At 41.8% G+C, this 16,310-nt stretch overlaps 1 protein-coding gene across 18 annotated transcripts in view; it reads left to right on the top strand.

The window, feature by feature from the left end:
* The first annotated feature begins 4,634 nt into the window (after positions 1–4,634).
* CEP41 (centrosomal protein 41) overlaps positions 4,635–16,310 on the top strand; it is a 49,398-nt gene continuing 37,722 nt past the window's right edge. For 4 of the 18 annotated variants that reach the window (XM_033194847.1, XM_033194837.1, XM_033194848.1 and 1 more), the window contains exon 1: positions 4,836–4,938. Coding sequence is in view for 4 of the 18 variants with exons in the window: in XM_033194844.1 (XP_033050735.1) it covers positions 4,906–4,938 (33 nt within the window). In the remaining 14 variants the exon portion in view is untranslated. The other 14 variants (XM_033194838.1, XM_033194842.1, XM_033194849.1 and 11 more) reach the window with 9 other exon arrangements.

The raw sequence follows: 16,310 nt of genomic DNA on the forward strand, positions 1-16,310 counted from the left end.
CTACTGGGGAGACTGAGGCAGGAGAATCACTTGAACCTGGGAGGCAGAGATTGCAGTAAGTCAAGATCACGCCACTGCACTCTCCAGCCTGGGTGACAGAGCGAGACTGTTTCAAAAAAAAAAGGAAACTTATGATTTCTGTAGACTATTCATTTTTCTTATTTTAGGATGGGAGCGATGTTCCCTTGCAACTGTTTACATCCTAAATCAAAGGAGAACTCCATTAATGCGGTTTTCATTTTGTTTTTACTACGGCTATGATGTGGATTCTTTAAGAACCAGGAAGGACAGGAATTACATTTGCAGCATCTAGCATAGGGATTACAAGTTAATGACCCATAGGTTTCACATGAAAACCTAGGTTTCTAGATTATTTTGAGAAACGTGAATATCTGACACAGTTAATCCACATTTACTGGCCTTTTTATAGGGCACAGGCTCGCCAGTTGTGCATTGTGCCAGAGCGAGACGGGTTCCTCTCAACACTGACTCCTTCATCCCCTTGGGGCAGACCGTTCTGAGACCCAGGTCAGCTCAAGAGCCTCCTTGGAAGTAAGTCTGTGGCAGAGCATTGTTCTATGCAGATCCCGTGCCAGAAACCAGATCGTGGCATGTGACGACCAAATGCGCTGGGTTTGCTCACAGATGGCAAAGGAGGTCTTAGATCTCACTGGAAGGGCCATCAAGCATCTCTTCTGCCGCAGCTAGGAGTTCCATGTGGCCCACAGAGGTGGCTCCAGAACTGCATAGGCAAGAATGCCAGCCCCATCAGGTAAGCAACCAGAATGCCAATTTCCTCCTTTCATCAGAAAGTTACACAGCCTGTGATCGTCCCAAAGAAATTCTGGGAATAAATTCTGGTATTATTCCTCTGCAAGGGGCCATAGGAATGGTTAAGCCCTTTGGGCTCAGGCCAAGTACTTCAACTCTAGCCTAAGCTGGAGGCAGGCAAGGGCCAGGCCTCCACTCAAAGGCTGGTATGTCCCTCTCTCGGACACATTCTGCTACTAGGTGGAATGAAATCAAATTGCTACCACAATTGCAGGGACTTCATTGCAGAGTAGGCCCTGCAGATCTGTGGGTTCACTGCCTCAGGTGTAGTTCCATTTCTGGAGACCAGGGGAAGGACCCCGGGCCTGGACTGGATTAGGCAGAATTGTTCCAGAAGCATCTGGAAGTGCACGTCATTTAGGGAATGAGGGTAAATGAAGCCAAGGGAAGTAGCCAAGGCCCACATCAGAGAAGTAACATCATGAGACAGGTCTGAGGGGAGGCTGTTTGGCTGCAGTTAGGAAATCAGGCTTGAGAGCTGAGGGTGGGAGAGGAGAGTTCTTTGGGGGCTGTGAGGTTGGAGGAGAGGGATTCAGGATGGGAGAAGGTCCAGAGGGCTTTAAGTTCAGGAGCGGGCCAGCCTGCTGGACACCAAAATGTCCATTTAGTTCCAGGGGAAGGGAAATGATCACCTAAAACACAAAATAGCCCTAAACCAACCACACTTAGCTATCTAGAGCTTCCACCAGCTCTGCAGAGAATAAAAGCTTTTTGGAACACATAGAGGGTTAAAAAGAAGACATCAAACAAATGGAAGTTCGCAAGAGCACTTCTAACTTTGAGAAAAATAAGATTAATCAGTGGAAGTAGGAACTTCTAAAGAAAAGAATCAGAATTTCTTCTCTTACAGACAAAGCTTGAACCTCTTAGCAATCACGACTTTGATTGCAAGACTCTTACTAAAGTGCCTGGAGAGTCTTTTACTGCCAAACACTGTGGCACTTCAGATAGAGGAATTACTCAGAACTCAGTTTCAGTCTAAATCAGCCCCCACAAAAGCCATAGACAGTTCGCAGGCTGAAGTCAACATCAGGCTTTTTGTTTCTTAGAGTGAGAATGTCATTTTTAAATTATAAAATTAATTCACAGTCAATGAAGAAAATTTGTGAAATACACAAAAGTATAAAGAATAAAACAAATATCTGCATTCCATAACCCAAAGATGGTTTATATTTTTTTTTTCAATTTTTCTCTGTAGATACCTGTATTTTTCTCCATGCAAATCAGGATTATATTAAATAAAAAGTTGTTTCTTGCTCTTTTCATTTACTGTATCAGGAACAGTTCTCCACTGCCTTAATTATGCCTTGAAACATACTTTTAAATGATTCCATAAGATTACTTTTTATAGATATGCCAGCATTTAATCATTTTTAAATTGATGATCAATTAGATTGTTTCAATTTTTATCATTTTAAATACACTTCCAGTAAACATCTATGGATGTAATGTTTGTACATTTGTCCAATTATTTCCTTAGGAAGAATTCTTAGCATATTACGATGTGAGGACTTCTCAATACCTACTCTCAAATTATTCTTCAAAATTGTCATGCTCCTTTATATTCACACTAACGATATGTGATCATGTTGTTTCATGAATCATTAGCCAGCACTAAGCATTATCATTAAATAAAAAATAAGAAAAAAACTTTTGTACATTTGATAGTTGAAAACAAGATAGCTATCTTGTTCTGTGTTTTTTATATGTTTATTGGATGTTTTTCTTTTATCAATGATCATTTTGTACCATTTGCCTATTTTTTACAAATAGAGACAGGGTCTCACTATGTTGCCCAGGCTGGTCTTGAATTTCTGGCCTCAAGTAATCCTCCCGCCTTGGTCTCTCAAAGTGCTGGGATTGCAGGCATTAGCCACTGCAACCACCATTTGCCTGTTTTTTCAAAGCACTTGGCATTCATTTCGATCCAGTTTTGGCGTAGCAGGACCCAAAAGGAATCCTAAAGAGAAATTCATGATGTTAAAAATCTTTTGGTTTATAGCTTTAAGCTTTCCAAGGATTCCATTGAAGCCAAATGTGAAGGAAAGGGGTGACTCTTTTAAAGCAGAGTCTCCTTGGACCTCCCCCCACCAAAACCAGAATCAGAACTGAGGGGTTGGGGAAGGAACATTTATTTAAATTACCCCACCCAGACACACTGTCAGTTGGATTCAGGAACCAGCCGGATTCTATAATCTCTCTATAATGCTTCCTGTGCAGTCCAAATGTGACAACCACAATGACTAGTGAGGCAAGTAAACCAGATGTTCCTATACCCTCTGGAACAAAAGAGAGACAACCATACAAAGAAGTGAGCCAAAACACTGAAGAATGGAAGTTGAATGGACTGGTGGATCTTCTTGTACTTTCTGCTGTTTGGGTTTTTTGACTGTTGTTCTTTAACTTGATTAATGCATTATCGCCCATCTACTCAGTTCCTCAAGTTAGAGAAACTATAGCCATCTTTGATGAATTTCTATTTCTCGTACCCCTTATCTCTTCTCATGTATACTATTGATTTTACCTACAAATGTCTTTAAATCTCTCCTTTCCTCTCTTTCTCACCACCTTTGAGTGTAGTCACTCATCATCTCCCTCTCTCCTTTCCCCTGTTATTCTACCCATAATCTCGATGGTTACCTACAAGGTGCCAGGTAAGCATACATTCTAAATAGTAATGAATCTAGAAGTTTCTGCTTGCTATGCAAAAGCTTCTAGATTAACATACTTCCCTCTGCCGCCTTCGAAGTTTTTTGCAGCCTTCAAACCCTTCCTTAGTAGAGGAGTGAGACTGAGAATTTTAGAGGGGTTAAAGAACTGGCAAACACTATGGAAATTAAGACAAAACTTAGTAAACATGAAAGAGTGACTCAAGTGCAAGAAGCAGCTGTGGCCAGAATTCAAGATTCTGGTCAAGCAACACTGAGTGGCAACATGATCCAAGGTGTAGCCCTAAGGTTGGGTTGCTGAAGTGCCTAAGAGGACAAGGGCATGTGAGGCCGTGCTGCTGAATGGGACATCTCACAGACCCTGAAGTAGCTCAGAAGTGTGCCATTATTCACTAACAGAGAACTGGCGAGTATGAACTGCTCAGAGTAACCTTTCTCCATTCCTGGAAAAACAAGTTAGAGCAAAGGACAAAGGGTTACTGTGTTGTTCCTTCCATGTAAAAGGAAATAATAATTTTAATGGATTTGGTTGGACATTTAGAAGCCAAGTCAAACTGTGTAATTGTTTTGTAAAGGTGCTAGGACTTCGTTTTCAGATCCGGAATGGGAACAGGTGGTGGCTGGTGGCAGGAGTCACAATGGTTTCCATGACGACGGGATTGGGTCCTAGTCATCCTCCCCTCCTCCACAAAACCTACTGCAGCTTTTCTCATAAGGTGCTTATTAAGTATGTTAAATGAACGATGAACCACAGAATGGCGCGTGTGCTTTGCAATTAAGGATGTCTCTCTTTAGCTAGCCTAAAAGCTTTTAAAGCACCGATAATTATTGTATTTACACACGTATTTTGCATAATTTGCGTATTAACCTAACCAGAAAATAATAAACCATACTCTCCCATTTCTGCTGAACAACCCTGGCCCATATCATATTCCCTATTGTGGAATCAGTAGCCCAGATGTTTGCTTGAAACGGCCTTAAAACGGAGGTGGGGGATGGGGAGTCTTGTGTCATATTAATGGTTCCACATCAGCTAAAACTCGCATTTTGTCCCCGTTCTCGAGCCCCTGTCCCCGCCCCCGGCTTTGCGCAGGCGCCAGCCTTCCCCTCCCCCCAAGTCCCTCTTCTCGCCCTAAGGCTGGAGCCGGCGAGCCCGGGCCCAGAGCACAAAAGGCCTCGCTAGCCGGCGTCCCGCGTTGCCCTTGGCAACCATTGAGCAGAGTCTTGCCCTCCTGCGACCCTAAGATGAGATAGTAAACGGGGCCCCCATTGGCTGGCCGGGGAAGACGGGCCAATCGGAGAAGGGGGTATAGGGAGGCGGCTGAACGAGGTTGTGGGGGTAGGAAGCTAGGGTTAGAGGCAACCGGTGAGACTAGAACCCCGAACGTGGTCGGTTGGAGCAAATATGTCCCTCCGGAGGCACATTGGGAACCCTGAGGTGAGGGCCAGGTCCCGGCCGGAGAGCCGGAGGGGGCGGGCGCACCGGAAAAGACTCCATGTGGGCAGGGAAGAGCAGCCAGCGACTTCCGCCGCCTGGAAGGCGGGAAGGGGCCGGCGTGAGGAGGGGTCGGGGTGCAGGGGCTGAACGGGGAGGGACTGGGGGCCGCGGGGCCGTGTTCAGGACCCCGTGGTAAGGAGCGAGCTCTCCCCGCGAACGCACGCCAGTACTTGTGGCTGCGAGGAGCGAAGTACACAAAGACACGGCCCTTGCCCTCAAATGGCTTACAGTCTCGGAGTGACAGTTTCAAAACAGAAAAGACAAAGGAACCGCTGCACACTAATGGCACGTGATGAAAGCCAGGAAGCATCTCTGATTGTGGGGATACAGGAAGAGCAGGAATAAGCTGACCAAACGTTTGGAAAACGGGCAAAATAGGACATTAGGCTTACCCCTCTCTCCATAGGACCCTTCAGTTTCTTCGTCTGTTTCACCCCTAGTTCCCTGCTGCATTTGTGGCAGTTTTAACAAACATTATTGGACTTCTACCGTGCAGTAGGTGCTAGAGGTACAAAGAAGACAAGGCCTCTGTCTTTTAATAAATTGCGTCTACTGGGCGGGGCGCAGTGGCTCAGCCTTTGGGATCACAGCACTTTGGGAGGCCGAGGTGGGCGGATCACGAAGTCATAAGTTCGAGACCAGCCTGGCCAACATCGCGAAACCCTGTCTCTACTAAAAATACAAAAATTAGCCGGGCTTGGTGGTGGGGCGCCTGTAATCCCAGCTACTCGGGGGGCTGAGGCAGGAGAATCGCTTGAACCCAGGAAGTGGAGGTTCCAGTGAGCCGAGATCGTGCCATTGCACTTCAGCCTGGGCGATAAGAGCAAGACTCTGTCTCAAAAAAATAAACAATAAATAAATTGCATCTAGTGAAGGAGACTATGAACAGAATTTGAGTACAGTGTGGTCGAGGAGCAAGATGTTATCAGAAAATAGGTAGGACTCAACTGAGAGACTGAAAGAAGGGTTGTGGAGATGAAAGGGGTGGCAAGGCCATTCATTAGCCAGGTGAAGCAGCATCCCAGGTAGAACAGCGCAAGTGAAGGTAAGGAGTGTCTGAACTCCTAACAGGCCCCTGTAGCTTTCTCTGTTTTGCTGAGGTTCTTAGCCTTTATCCCAAATAGGAGTTGTAACTGTTTCATCTCTTGGTGACTGCCTGGTACTATGTTGAGAAAGTTGTAAGGCTGAGTCTAAGCTCTGCAAGAGAGCCATGGTCAATTAGTAATGTCTGAATGCTGCATGATCTCGCTTATATGTGGCATCTTAAAAAGTCCAGCTCATAGAATTAGAGAGTAGAATGGTGGTTACCAGAGCCTGGAGGGTTGGGAGAAGGAGGCAGAAATGGGAAGATGTTGATCCAAGGGCATAAAGTTACAGTTAAACAGGAGGAATAGTTTTTGAGATCTCTGGCACAGCATGGTGACTATAGTTAATAATAATTACAGCAGACTCAACACTCCCAGTAGAAAATCCATGTATAACTTTTTACTCCCCTCCCCACTGCAAAAAAAACTTAACTACTGTTAGCCTACTATTGACTGGAAGGCTTACTGATAACAGAAACAGTTGATTGACATGTTTTGTATGTTGTATGTATTATATACTGAATTCTTAAAGTAAGGTGGAGGAAAGATTATTAAGAAAATCATAAGGAAGAGAAAATATATTTACTATTCATTAAGTGGCAGTGTATCATCATAAACATCTTCATCCTAATTGTCTTCATGCTAAGGAGCAAGGAAAAGGAGGGGTTGGTCTTGCTGCCTTAGGGGTGACAGAGGCAGAAGAAAATCTGGGTATAAGTAGACCTGCACAGTTCAAGCCCATGTTGTCCAAAGTTCAACTATATTGTATATTTCAAAATAGAGTAAATTGTATATTTCATTGAGAGCAAATTTCAAATATCTCACCACAAAAAAATGATAAGTGGGTTGATGGATATGTTAATTAGTCTGATGTAATCATTCCACATCATGTGTGTGTATACCAAAACATCAAATTGTACCCCATAAATGTATACAGTTATGATTTGTCCATCAAAATATTAATAAAAAATGTTAATATTGTCTTTCATGGGGGTAGGAGAGAGAGGTGAGGAGAATGGCAGTTTGCCACATATTTATCTTGTTTGCTGGTCAGAATTTGAGAAGTTTTTTGAGTTATTAAGGGAGTAACATGGTCAGATTTGCATTTTAGGCAGATGGCTGTAGCTACATTGTGGAAGATGGGTTTGAGGAGGCTCCAGGACTGGAAATGAGATTGGTTAAGTGGTTACTTTTTTTTCTTTTCTTTTTTTTTTTTTTTTTGAGACAGAGTCTCACTCTGTCACCCAGGCTGGAGTGCAGTGGCGAGATCTCAGCTCATTGCAAACTCCACCTCCCGGGCTCAAGCGATTATCCAGCCTCAGCTTCCCGAGTAGCTGAGACTGTGGCGCACACCATCAAATCCCGGCTTATTTTTGTGTATTTTGTAAAGACGAGGTTTTACCATGTTGCCCAGGCTGGTCTTGAACTTTTGAGCTCAAAGCCACCCACCTGCCTTGGCCTCCCAAAGTGCTGGGATTATAGGCATGAGCCACCGCTACTATTTTGATAGGGATCTAAACTAAGGCCATTGAACTAGGGATGGAATTGAGGATAAATATTTAGGGGGCAAAATCATCAATATTTCCTGATTAGCTTTGAGAGATGTGTGATGGGTGACTTAAGTCTCAGCTTAGACTACTCATTGGTGCTGGCACCATGAATGAGAGCAAGAATATGGGAGGAAGAAAAGGAGGAATAGTTTTAGGTGTGTGGGGAAAGAGGAGCAGGGATGTTGTATGTGGTTCTGTTTGTGCCCAAGACAAAGATGCCCAGCTACCTCTCTTGTTTGAATAGAGCACAACTTCCGGTAGTTTCTTAAGAAAGAATTCGCAAGATAGTTTTTAAAATTTATGTCTAAAATGTTAGGCATGTCTAAAAATATTCTTATTCTACCTTAACATTTATTTGCCAGTGAGTTTGGCTGAGTATAGAATTATTGGTTGAAAATCATCAACATCTTTTTTTTTTTTTTTTTTTTTTTTTGAGACAGAGTCTTGCTCTGTCACCCAGGCTGGAGTGCAGTGGTGCAAACATGGCTCACTATATCCTTGACCTCCTGGGCTCAAATCTCAAATAATCCTCCCACTTCCTGAGTAGCTGGGACCACAGGTGTGCGTCATCGTGCCCAGCTAATTTTTTAATATTTTTTGTAGAGATGGGGTCTCCCTGTGTTGCCCAAGAGGGTCTTGAACTCCTGGGCTCAAGCAATCCTGCCTTGGGTTCCCAAAGTGCTAGGATTACAGGTGTGAGCCACCACAACTGGCCATCATCAGCATCTTGGAAACATTGCTTAGTGGTCTAGTGCCTTGTGTTGTTGTGAAGTCCAAAGCCATTCTGTTGCTTCATGACTAATTCCTCTCAGGAAGCTTGTGGAACCTTTTTTTTGTCCCCAGTGTGACTTTACAAAGATATTTCTATTTTCACTCATATTGATAGGCACCAGAAATTTATGTCTTTTTAGTCTATAAAATTTTCTTAACTTTCTCCTATTTTCTCCATCCTCTTTTTCTTGAATTCATTATTCTGATGTTCTCTATTCATATAGATAACCTATATGACTGGTTCTCTGATTTTCCTAACTTTCATCTCCTGTTTCCCTCATCTTTGTCTTTCTGCTCCCTTTGGGAGATTTAACTTTATTTAACTTTTATCTTCCAATCCTTTTTAGTTTTTAATTTCTGCCGTCATGTTTTTAATTTTTTTTTTTTTTTTTTTAGAGAAAGTCTCAATCTGTTGCCCAGGCTGGAGTGCAGTGGCACGATTTCGGCTCACTACAACCTCCGCCTCCCAGGTTCAAGCGATTCTCCTGCCTCAGCTTCCCAAGTAGCTGGGATCACAGGCACCCGCCACCATGCCCAGCTAATTTTTTTTTTGTATTTTTAGTAGAGATGGGGTTTTACCACGTTGGTCAGGCTGGTCTTGAACTCCTGACCTCAAGCCATCCACCTGCCTCGGCCTTCCAAAATGATGGGATTACAGGTGTGAGCCATCATGCCCGGCCCATGTTACTAATTTTTAAGAGCTCTGTTTTTTTGCTCTGTTGTACTTTCAAAACACATTTTGTTTCTAAACAAGTATAGATTCACAGAAAGTTGCAAAAAAAAAAAATAGTACAAAGAGGTCCTATGTATCCTTCACTCATTTTTCCCCGATGATTATATTTTACTTGAGTACTATACAATATCAAACTAGAGAATTGAAATTTGTACAATGTATGTATAGTTCTAGGCCATTTTATCACTTGTGTAGATTTAATCAAGATTTGCACATATGTAGATTTGCAATCAAGATAAAGAACTATTGTATTACTAGAAATAATCTCCAAGCTACTCTTCTAGTCACACCTACTTTCTTCCCTCTCATCATCTTAACCCTGGGTAACCATCTCCATAATTTTATCATTTTGACAATGTTACATGAATGGAATCATACAGTGTGTGACCTTTTGAGATTGGCTTTTTTTTTTTTCACTCAAGATAATGTCCTTGAGTCGCATACAAGTTGTTGCATGTAGCAGTAGTTCATTCTTTCTGATTCCTGATCGGTATTCTGTGATATGAATGTACAGCAGTTTTTTTGTTTTGTTTTGTTTTGTTTTTTGAGACGGAGTCTTACTCTATCACCTAGGCTGGAGTGCAGTGGTGCCATCTTGGCTCACTGCAACCTCTGCCGCCTGGGTTCGAGCAGTTCTCCTGACTCAACCTCCCGAGTAGCTGGGATTACAGGTGCCTGCCACTGCGCCTGGCCAATTTTTTGTATTTTTAGTAAAGATAGCATTTCACCATCTTGACCAGGCTGGTCTTGAACTCCTGACCTCATGATCCACCAGCCTTGGCCTCCCAAAGTGCTGGGAGTACAGGCGTGAGCTACCATGCCTGGCCCGTACAGCAGTTTTTTTAACCATTCAACTAGTATAGGACATTTTGGTTGTTATCAGTTTTGAGCTATTACAAATAAAGATAACATTTGGGTATAACTCTTTGTGTGGATGTTAATTTTCATTTATCTGGGATAAACGCCCAGGAGTACAATTGCTGGGTTGTATGGTAAACATATACTTAGTTTTATTAGATACTGCCAGACTTTTCTAGAGAGGCTGTACCATTTTACATTCCTGCCAACGGTGTATGAGAGATTCAGTTTTTGCATACTCTGGGCAACATTCAATACTGTCAATATTTTTTATTTTAATGGTTATAATAGATGTGTAGTGCCATCTCATTGTGGTTTTAAGTTGCATTTCCCTAATGGATACGAAGCACATCTTTTCATGTGCTTATCTGTCATCCATATATCCTCTTCAGTAAAATATCTCTTTGTGTCTTTTGCCTATTTTCTATTTTTCTTAACTGTTGAGTTTTTGTTTCCTTTTGTGTTGGTGATGACTGTAAATATTATTGCAAAACAAGGAAATGTAGGATTATATTTCCTTTCTTACTGCTTTTTGTTTTTTCCTGGAGTTTCTGTTTGCCTTTATTTTTAATTCTATACTTTTAATGAATAATTCAGGGCATTTTCTTATATCACTACTTATTATGTTTTCATAGTTATCTTTTCCAAAACCGTCTCTATACATTTGAACGTGTGGGTGATTGAGGGAAGAAGAGAAATATAAGAGTTTTATTTTGTAGTTTTGTTTTACATAAGTGTTATAACATTTTTATATATAGTTCTTTGACTTGATTTTTTTTCACTTAACAATATATCCTGGAGATCTTTCCATGTCAGAAAAATATACCTCAATGTAATGATTTCCTTTTAACTCTTACCTAAGTATTTGGTGTGATTGTATCACAGTTTTTTTTATTTGTGTTTTTGTTTTGCTAGTTCTCTAAGACCTCAGTTGTACAAATGGACTGATATGATTTGATTATCCGTACACTTCAGTTATAGACAATTTTGGTTCTTACTGCTTTTATTCCCACTCTTCTCCTTGGACTATAGACATCTGCTCCCATATATTTAATGTATAGCTTTCTAATTCAGCAGCCATATTTTTCTTGTAAAACAGACATTATTTTGTGAGCTTAAAAATTTTGGCTGGGCGTGGTGGCTCAAGCCTGTAATCCCAGCACTTTGGGAGGCCAAGACGGGCGGATCACAAGTTCAGGAGATCGAGACCATCCTGGCTAACATGGTGAAACCCCGTCTCTACTAAAAAATACAAAAAAATAGCCGGGCGAGGTGGCGGGCGCCTGTAGTCCCAGCTACTCGGGAGGCTGAGGCAGGAGAATGGTGTGAATCCGGGAGGCAGAGCTTGCCGTGAGCTGAGATCCGGCCACTGCACTCCAGCCCGGGTGACAGAGCGAGACTCCATCTCAAAAAAAAAAAAAAATTTTACAAAAATAGTGTTATGCTATTTGTATACAATTTGCTTTTATCATGCAAATTATGCTTCAGATCCATCTATGTTGATAAATATGTCCAGTTTATTACTTTAACTATTGTATAGTAATCTAGCATGTGACTAGACCACATTTTATCTATCAGTTTCCCCATGGTGATCATTTAAGTTGTTTTTGATTATTTGCAGTTACAAACACTGTTACAATGAATAGTTTTACTATTGAGTTTTGAAAGCTGTTTATATATTTGAGATAGTAGTCCTTTATTGGATATGTGCTTTGCAAATATTTCCTCCCAGTCTGTAGCTTATCTTTTCATGTTCGTAACAGGGTCTTTTGTAGAGCAAAAAACAATTTTTTAAAAATGTATTTACTTTTTACATTTTTTTCTGTAACAGCTTTTTTGAGATATAATTCACATAGCATAAACTCACTCATTTCAAGTGTGCAGTTCAGTGGCTTTACTGTATTCACAGAGTTGTGCAATCATCACTGCAATCAATTTTTTTTTTTTTTGACACAGAGCCTTGCTCTGTTGCCCAGGCTGGAGTGCAGTAGTGCAATCTTGGCTCACTGCAACCTTTGCCTCCCAGGTTCAAACGATTCTCGTACCTTACCCTCCGGAGTAGCTGGAATCACAGGTGCACACCACCACACCTGGCTAATTTTTTTGTATTTTTAGTAGAAACGGGGTTTTGCTATGTTCACCAGGCTGGTCTTGAACTCCTGGCCGCAAGTGTTCTGCCTGTCTCAGCCTCCCAAACTGCTGGGATTACAGATGTGAGCCACTGCGTGAGGCCACTGCAGTAAATTTTAGAGCAGTATGGACATGTATTTTAATTTCTTTAATGATAGTTTTCTTAAATGTTCTTTTCCCCTGCATGGTCTCTGTTTCTTCCAACTTGCTATTTTTGTTTTGTTGGAGATGTTGTATTACTCAACTTAGGCTGCCATAACAAAATACCACAGACTGGGTGGCTTCAACAACAGAAATTTATTTCTCATGGTTCTGGAGGCTGGAAGTCCAAGATCAGGGTGCCAGCTGATTTAGTTTCTGGTGAGGACTCTTCCTGGCTTGCAGATGGCTACCTTCTTTTTTTTTTGAGATGGAGTCTCGCTCTGTCGCCCAGGCTGGAGTGCACTGGCGCGATCTCAGCTCACTGCAAGCTCTGCCTCCCGAGTTCACGCCCAGATGGCTACCTTCTTACTGTGTCTTCACAGTGGCAGGAGGAGAGAAGGAGTCCTCTAGAGTCTCCTTTTATAAGGACGTTAATCCTATTGGATAAGGGTGTGAGCTCACTTTGTTTTAGTTGCCTTCCAAAGGCCCTATCTCCAAATAGTCACATTGGGCTTCAACATACAAATTTTGAAGGGACACAGTTCAGAATATAGCAGTGTTCTCAGACTTATTTTATTCCTCAGTTGTAAATTTATGTTTTCAAGTAGGAGACTTTATTATTTATTTATTACAAAGACCACATTACAAGTTTCAATCAAGTAGGAGATTTTAAAAGAAGATTGAGATCTCTGTATATTTGAGAGACACTTGCTGATGGTAAGATTTATTATTGAATGATCTTGCTAGGCCATGATTTGGGGGTACTCTCCTCCCAAATCTGTACCTTCCTCTCAGGCTGGCCATTTTCCCCAGAGAACCCCTCCAGTCTCCTGAGGATAAAAGCCTAGTTGAATTCCTGGAGGCATTAGAGCTGGAGACTAAGTCTCAACGTTGGTATTCATTATTCACCTATTAACCCTATTTTCAGTAATGATATCTCTGGCTTTCCCGGTGTGCAGACCTCCCCCTCGAGAAATCTTTTCCAGGGAATAAATCTATAGATATCTGCCAGGACTGGGCCGAGGCAATCATCCAGTGGGTAGCACAGAGAGAGAGGGATTTGGAGATCCAGCTGCTTCTCAAAGGCCCTTAGGCCTTTAACCAGCTTTTGTTTCAGCCACTCCTTCTACTCCCCACTTCTGGAGCTGCCTAAGGCTGTCAATGCCTCAGCCTTTTAAGAATTTGTTCTTTGTCTTCCCTATTGCCCCATACATAGTCTTCAGCTACCTTGAGTCCATCAAGGCATTTTCACTTGTTGATTGACTTTGTAGATTTCAGAATTCTAGTGCTCTATTGCTGTCACTTCTCCCACTCTATTTTTGGGGCTTTATGTCCCTAAAATAATATCTTTTTAATGAGGTTTTATTGAAGCTTTAAGGAGTGACATTAGATGCATTCATTCATTTGGCTGTCTCCACCCCATAGGTCATAATCTGTATTTTATTTATTTTTTTGGGCATACTTACAAGACCATAAAATAGAGACCTTGTCTGCATTGTTCCATTGGCTGGCATACAATAGTTGTTTCATAAATACTTATTGAACGAGTAAATGAATACACATCTGAACTGCAGAAGAGAAGTCAAGGCTAAGGTTCACTATTTGGAAATCAGAAACATATACATGGAATTAAGCCTAAGTGTTAGTCCACAGAGAACTTACAGATTGAGAAGTTGGAATCCTGAGAACACAATAATTAAATGGCTGACAGAGGAATGATCCATTTGTTAATGGAGAATCAGGGGAGAAAGATGTCACTGAAACCAAGGGAATGGAAACTGAAGAAGATGAGGATCTGTAACAGTGTCATATGGCATAGAAAGCTAAAGTAAGTTAAGGACTGTTAAATGTCCATTATATTTAGCAGCTAGGGGATCGCTGATGTTGTTTAGTGCTGTAGGAACCTCAGTAGAATGTGGGGACAGCAGCCATGTTGCAGTGGATGGAAGAGTAAGGTACAAAATACCCAGTGTAGATTTCTTTCTTTCAAGGAGCTTGGCTAGAAGGGAATAAGGGTGGGTCATGTTCCAATTACATATTGGTTTATAATGAATCACCCCATGTTTAGTGGCTTAAAACAATAATAGTCATTTATTATTAGCTTTTGTAATTCTGAAAGTTGACTTGGCTCAGCTAGACTGGGATTTCTCATGTGGTTTTGCAGACAGACAGGAGCTAGGGCTAGCTTTATCTTGAAGGCTTCATTTACATGTTAGGCCACTGATACAATCTGTTTTCTGCGACCTGAGCTGGGGCTGTTGGCCATATCACCTACGAATAGCCTTTTTTATGTGGCTTGGCCTTCCTCACAGCATAGCTGCTGAGTTCTGTGGGCTGCCATAAGAAAATACCACAGACTGTGTGGCCCCAAGTGTCCCAAGAGAACCAGGTGGATGGAAGCTGTACTGCCTTTTATGATGTAGCCTCAAAAGTCATCTGACACTGCTTCCCTCATAGTCACAGGCCCCTCCAGATTCAGAAGAGGAAACAGAAGCCCTTCCCTCAGTGGGAGGGGTGTAACGTCATAGTGTAAGTGGGATCGGAAATTTTTTTGTGGCTATCTTGAAAAATACAATCTGCTACAGGTGGTAGCTGCTGAGAAGGTAGGGGCTGCTGCACATGGAGACATGAGTCAAGGTTGGTGTTTGAGATCAGGGTAATTAGACCAGGTTAAAATCCCATTTTGAAAAGTTCTCTAAAAGGCCTATTTTAAATGTGATTTCCTTACATGTGGCTGTAGTAAAACTGGTACCCATTCTCTTCATTTTATGGACTTTCTCTCCATAGAAAATAAGTAGACAGTCTGAACAAAATGTATAATGGTATTTTTAAAAATCTTTTAAGTGTAAGTATTATTACATATGTTGCAGTTGAAATACAAACAACTTTGTGAGTCCCATTTGAGAGAGATGGAAAGTCTTGAAAAGCTCATTCATTTTTCGATATTTTCCTTCAGAAAAATCCCGTCTTTGACTTCTCATTCTTACCCCTTCTTCTCCAACATCCGTGTGTTCACAAAGTCCAGTCTTACTTTGCATATGTTAATAATCTTCCAAAATACTGATGAGATTGTGTAGCTCACAGCTCGGTTTTTTTGGCACTTTCCATTGCCTTCAGGACCTAGTCCAGACCACTCAGCCTACATTCAGGCTTCTCCACGTGCAGCCTACCTGTCTCTGTCCAGTCTTATATCACAGGGTTCCATATACCAATTATTCTTAACTCTTTTGGGGCTACATACCCCTCTGAAAATTTGGTTAAAACCAAGGACCCTTTCCCCAGAAAAATACACATACACAAAAGTTTGCATAGTGTCATGAGACTCATAGACTTCCTAAATCCCATCAGTGGACCCCGTATTAAGAACCCTTGCGGGAGTGAAGATGTACAGTGGTTGTGGGGAATGAGATAATGTAGGTAAAATGCTTAGTGCCGGATGATATAGTGAGTGTTCAATAAATGTTAGCAGCATTACCATGTTTGTTGTTGTTAAATCATCTCCAGCAAATAGAACAATTTGTTGTTCTTTAAACTTGTTTTTAAAGTGGCTTTGCTATTAAAAATTGCTCCACTTGGAATACTTTTGCCATTCCTCCTTCCCATCTTTTTTATCCACAGAAGGTCAACCCTTAAAACATAGCTCCAGTGTCCATTCTTTCATGAAGTCTTTCTTATCACCCCCAGTGGATGAGCAATCTCCTTTGACATTCCTCCCTAGAGCCCTTGATGTCCGTGCTGCCCACGTGACATATGTTGCTCAGGTCTTCATTTGGCAGGTACTTACTGCTGTTTCATTAGCAGAGAGTCTTGTAGTAGGTACAGAGTTGTACAAGATAGAGCCCCTGTCCCAAGTGCAGGAAGTAAGAAGTGTGAATGGTACAAAGAACTGGGAATATTCAGTCAAGGAAGAGATTTCCATTTCACTGAGGCCTTCAGAGGAATCTTCCCAGAAGATAAGTTTGCCCTGGGTCTTGAAAGTCACGTAGAAGTGAAATAGCTGGGGTGTGGTGGTTAGACAGGGAGGACATTTTCTTTTATGTAAAC

Source organism: Trachypithecus francoisi, unplaced genomic scaffold, assembly GCF_009764315.1.
Source record: "Trachypithecus francoisi isolate TF-2019V2 unplaced genomic scaffold, Tfra_2.0 Lachesis_group4, whole genome shotgun sequence".
NCBI classification, from domain to species: domain Eukaryota; kingdom Metazoa; phylum Chordata; class Mammalia; order Primates; family Cercopithecidae; genus Trachypithecus; species Trachypithecus francoisi.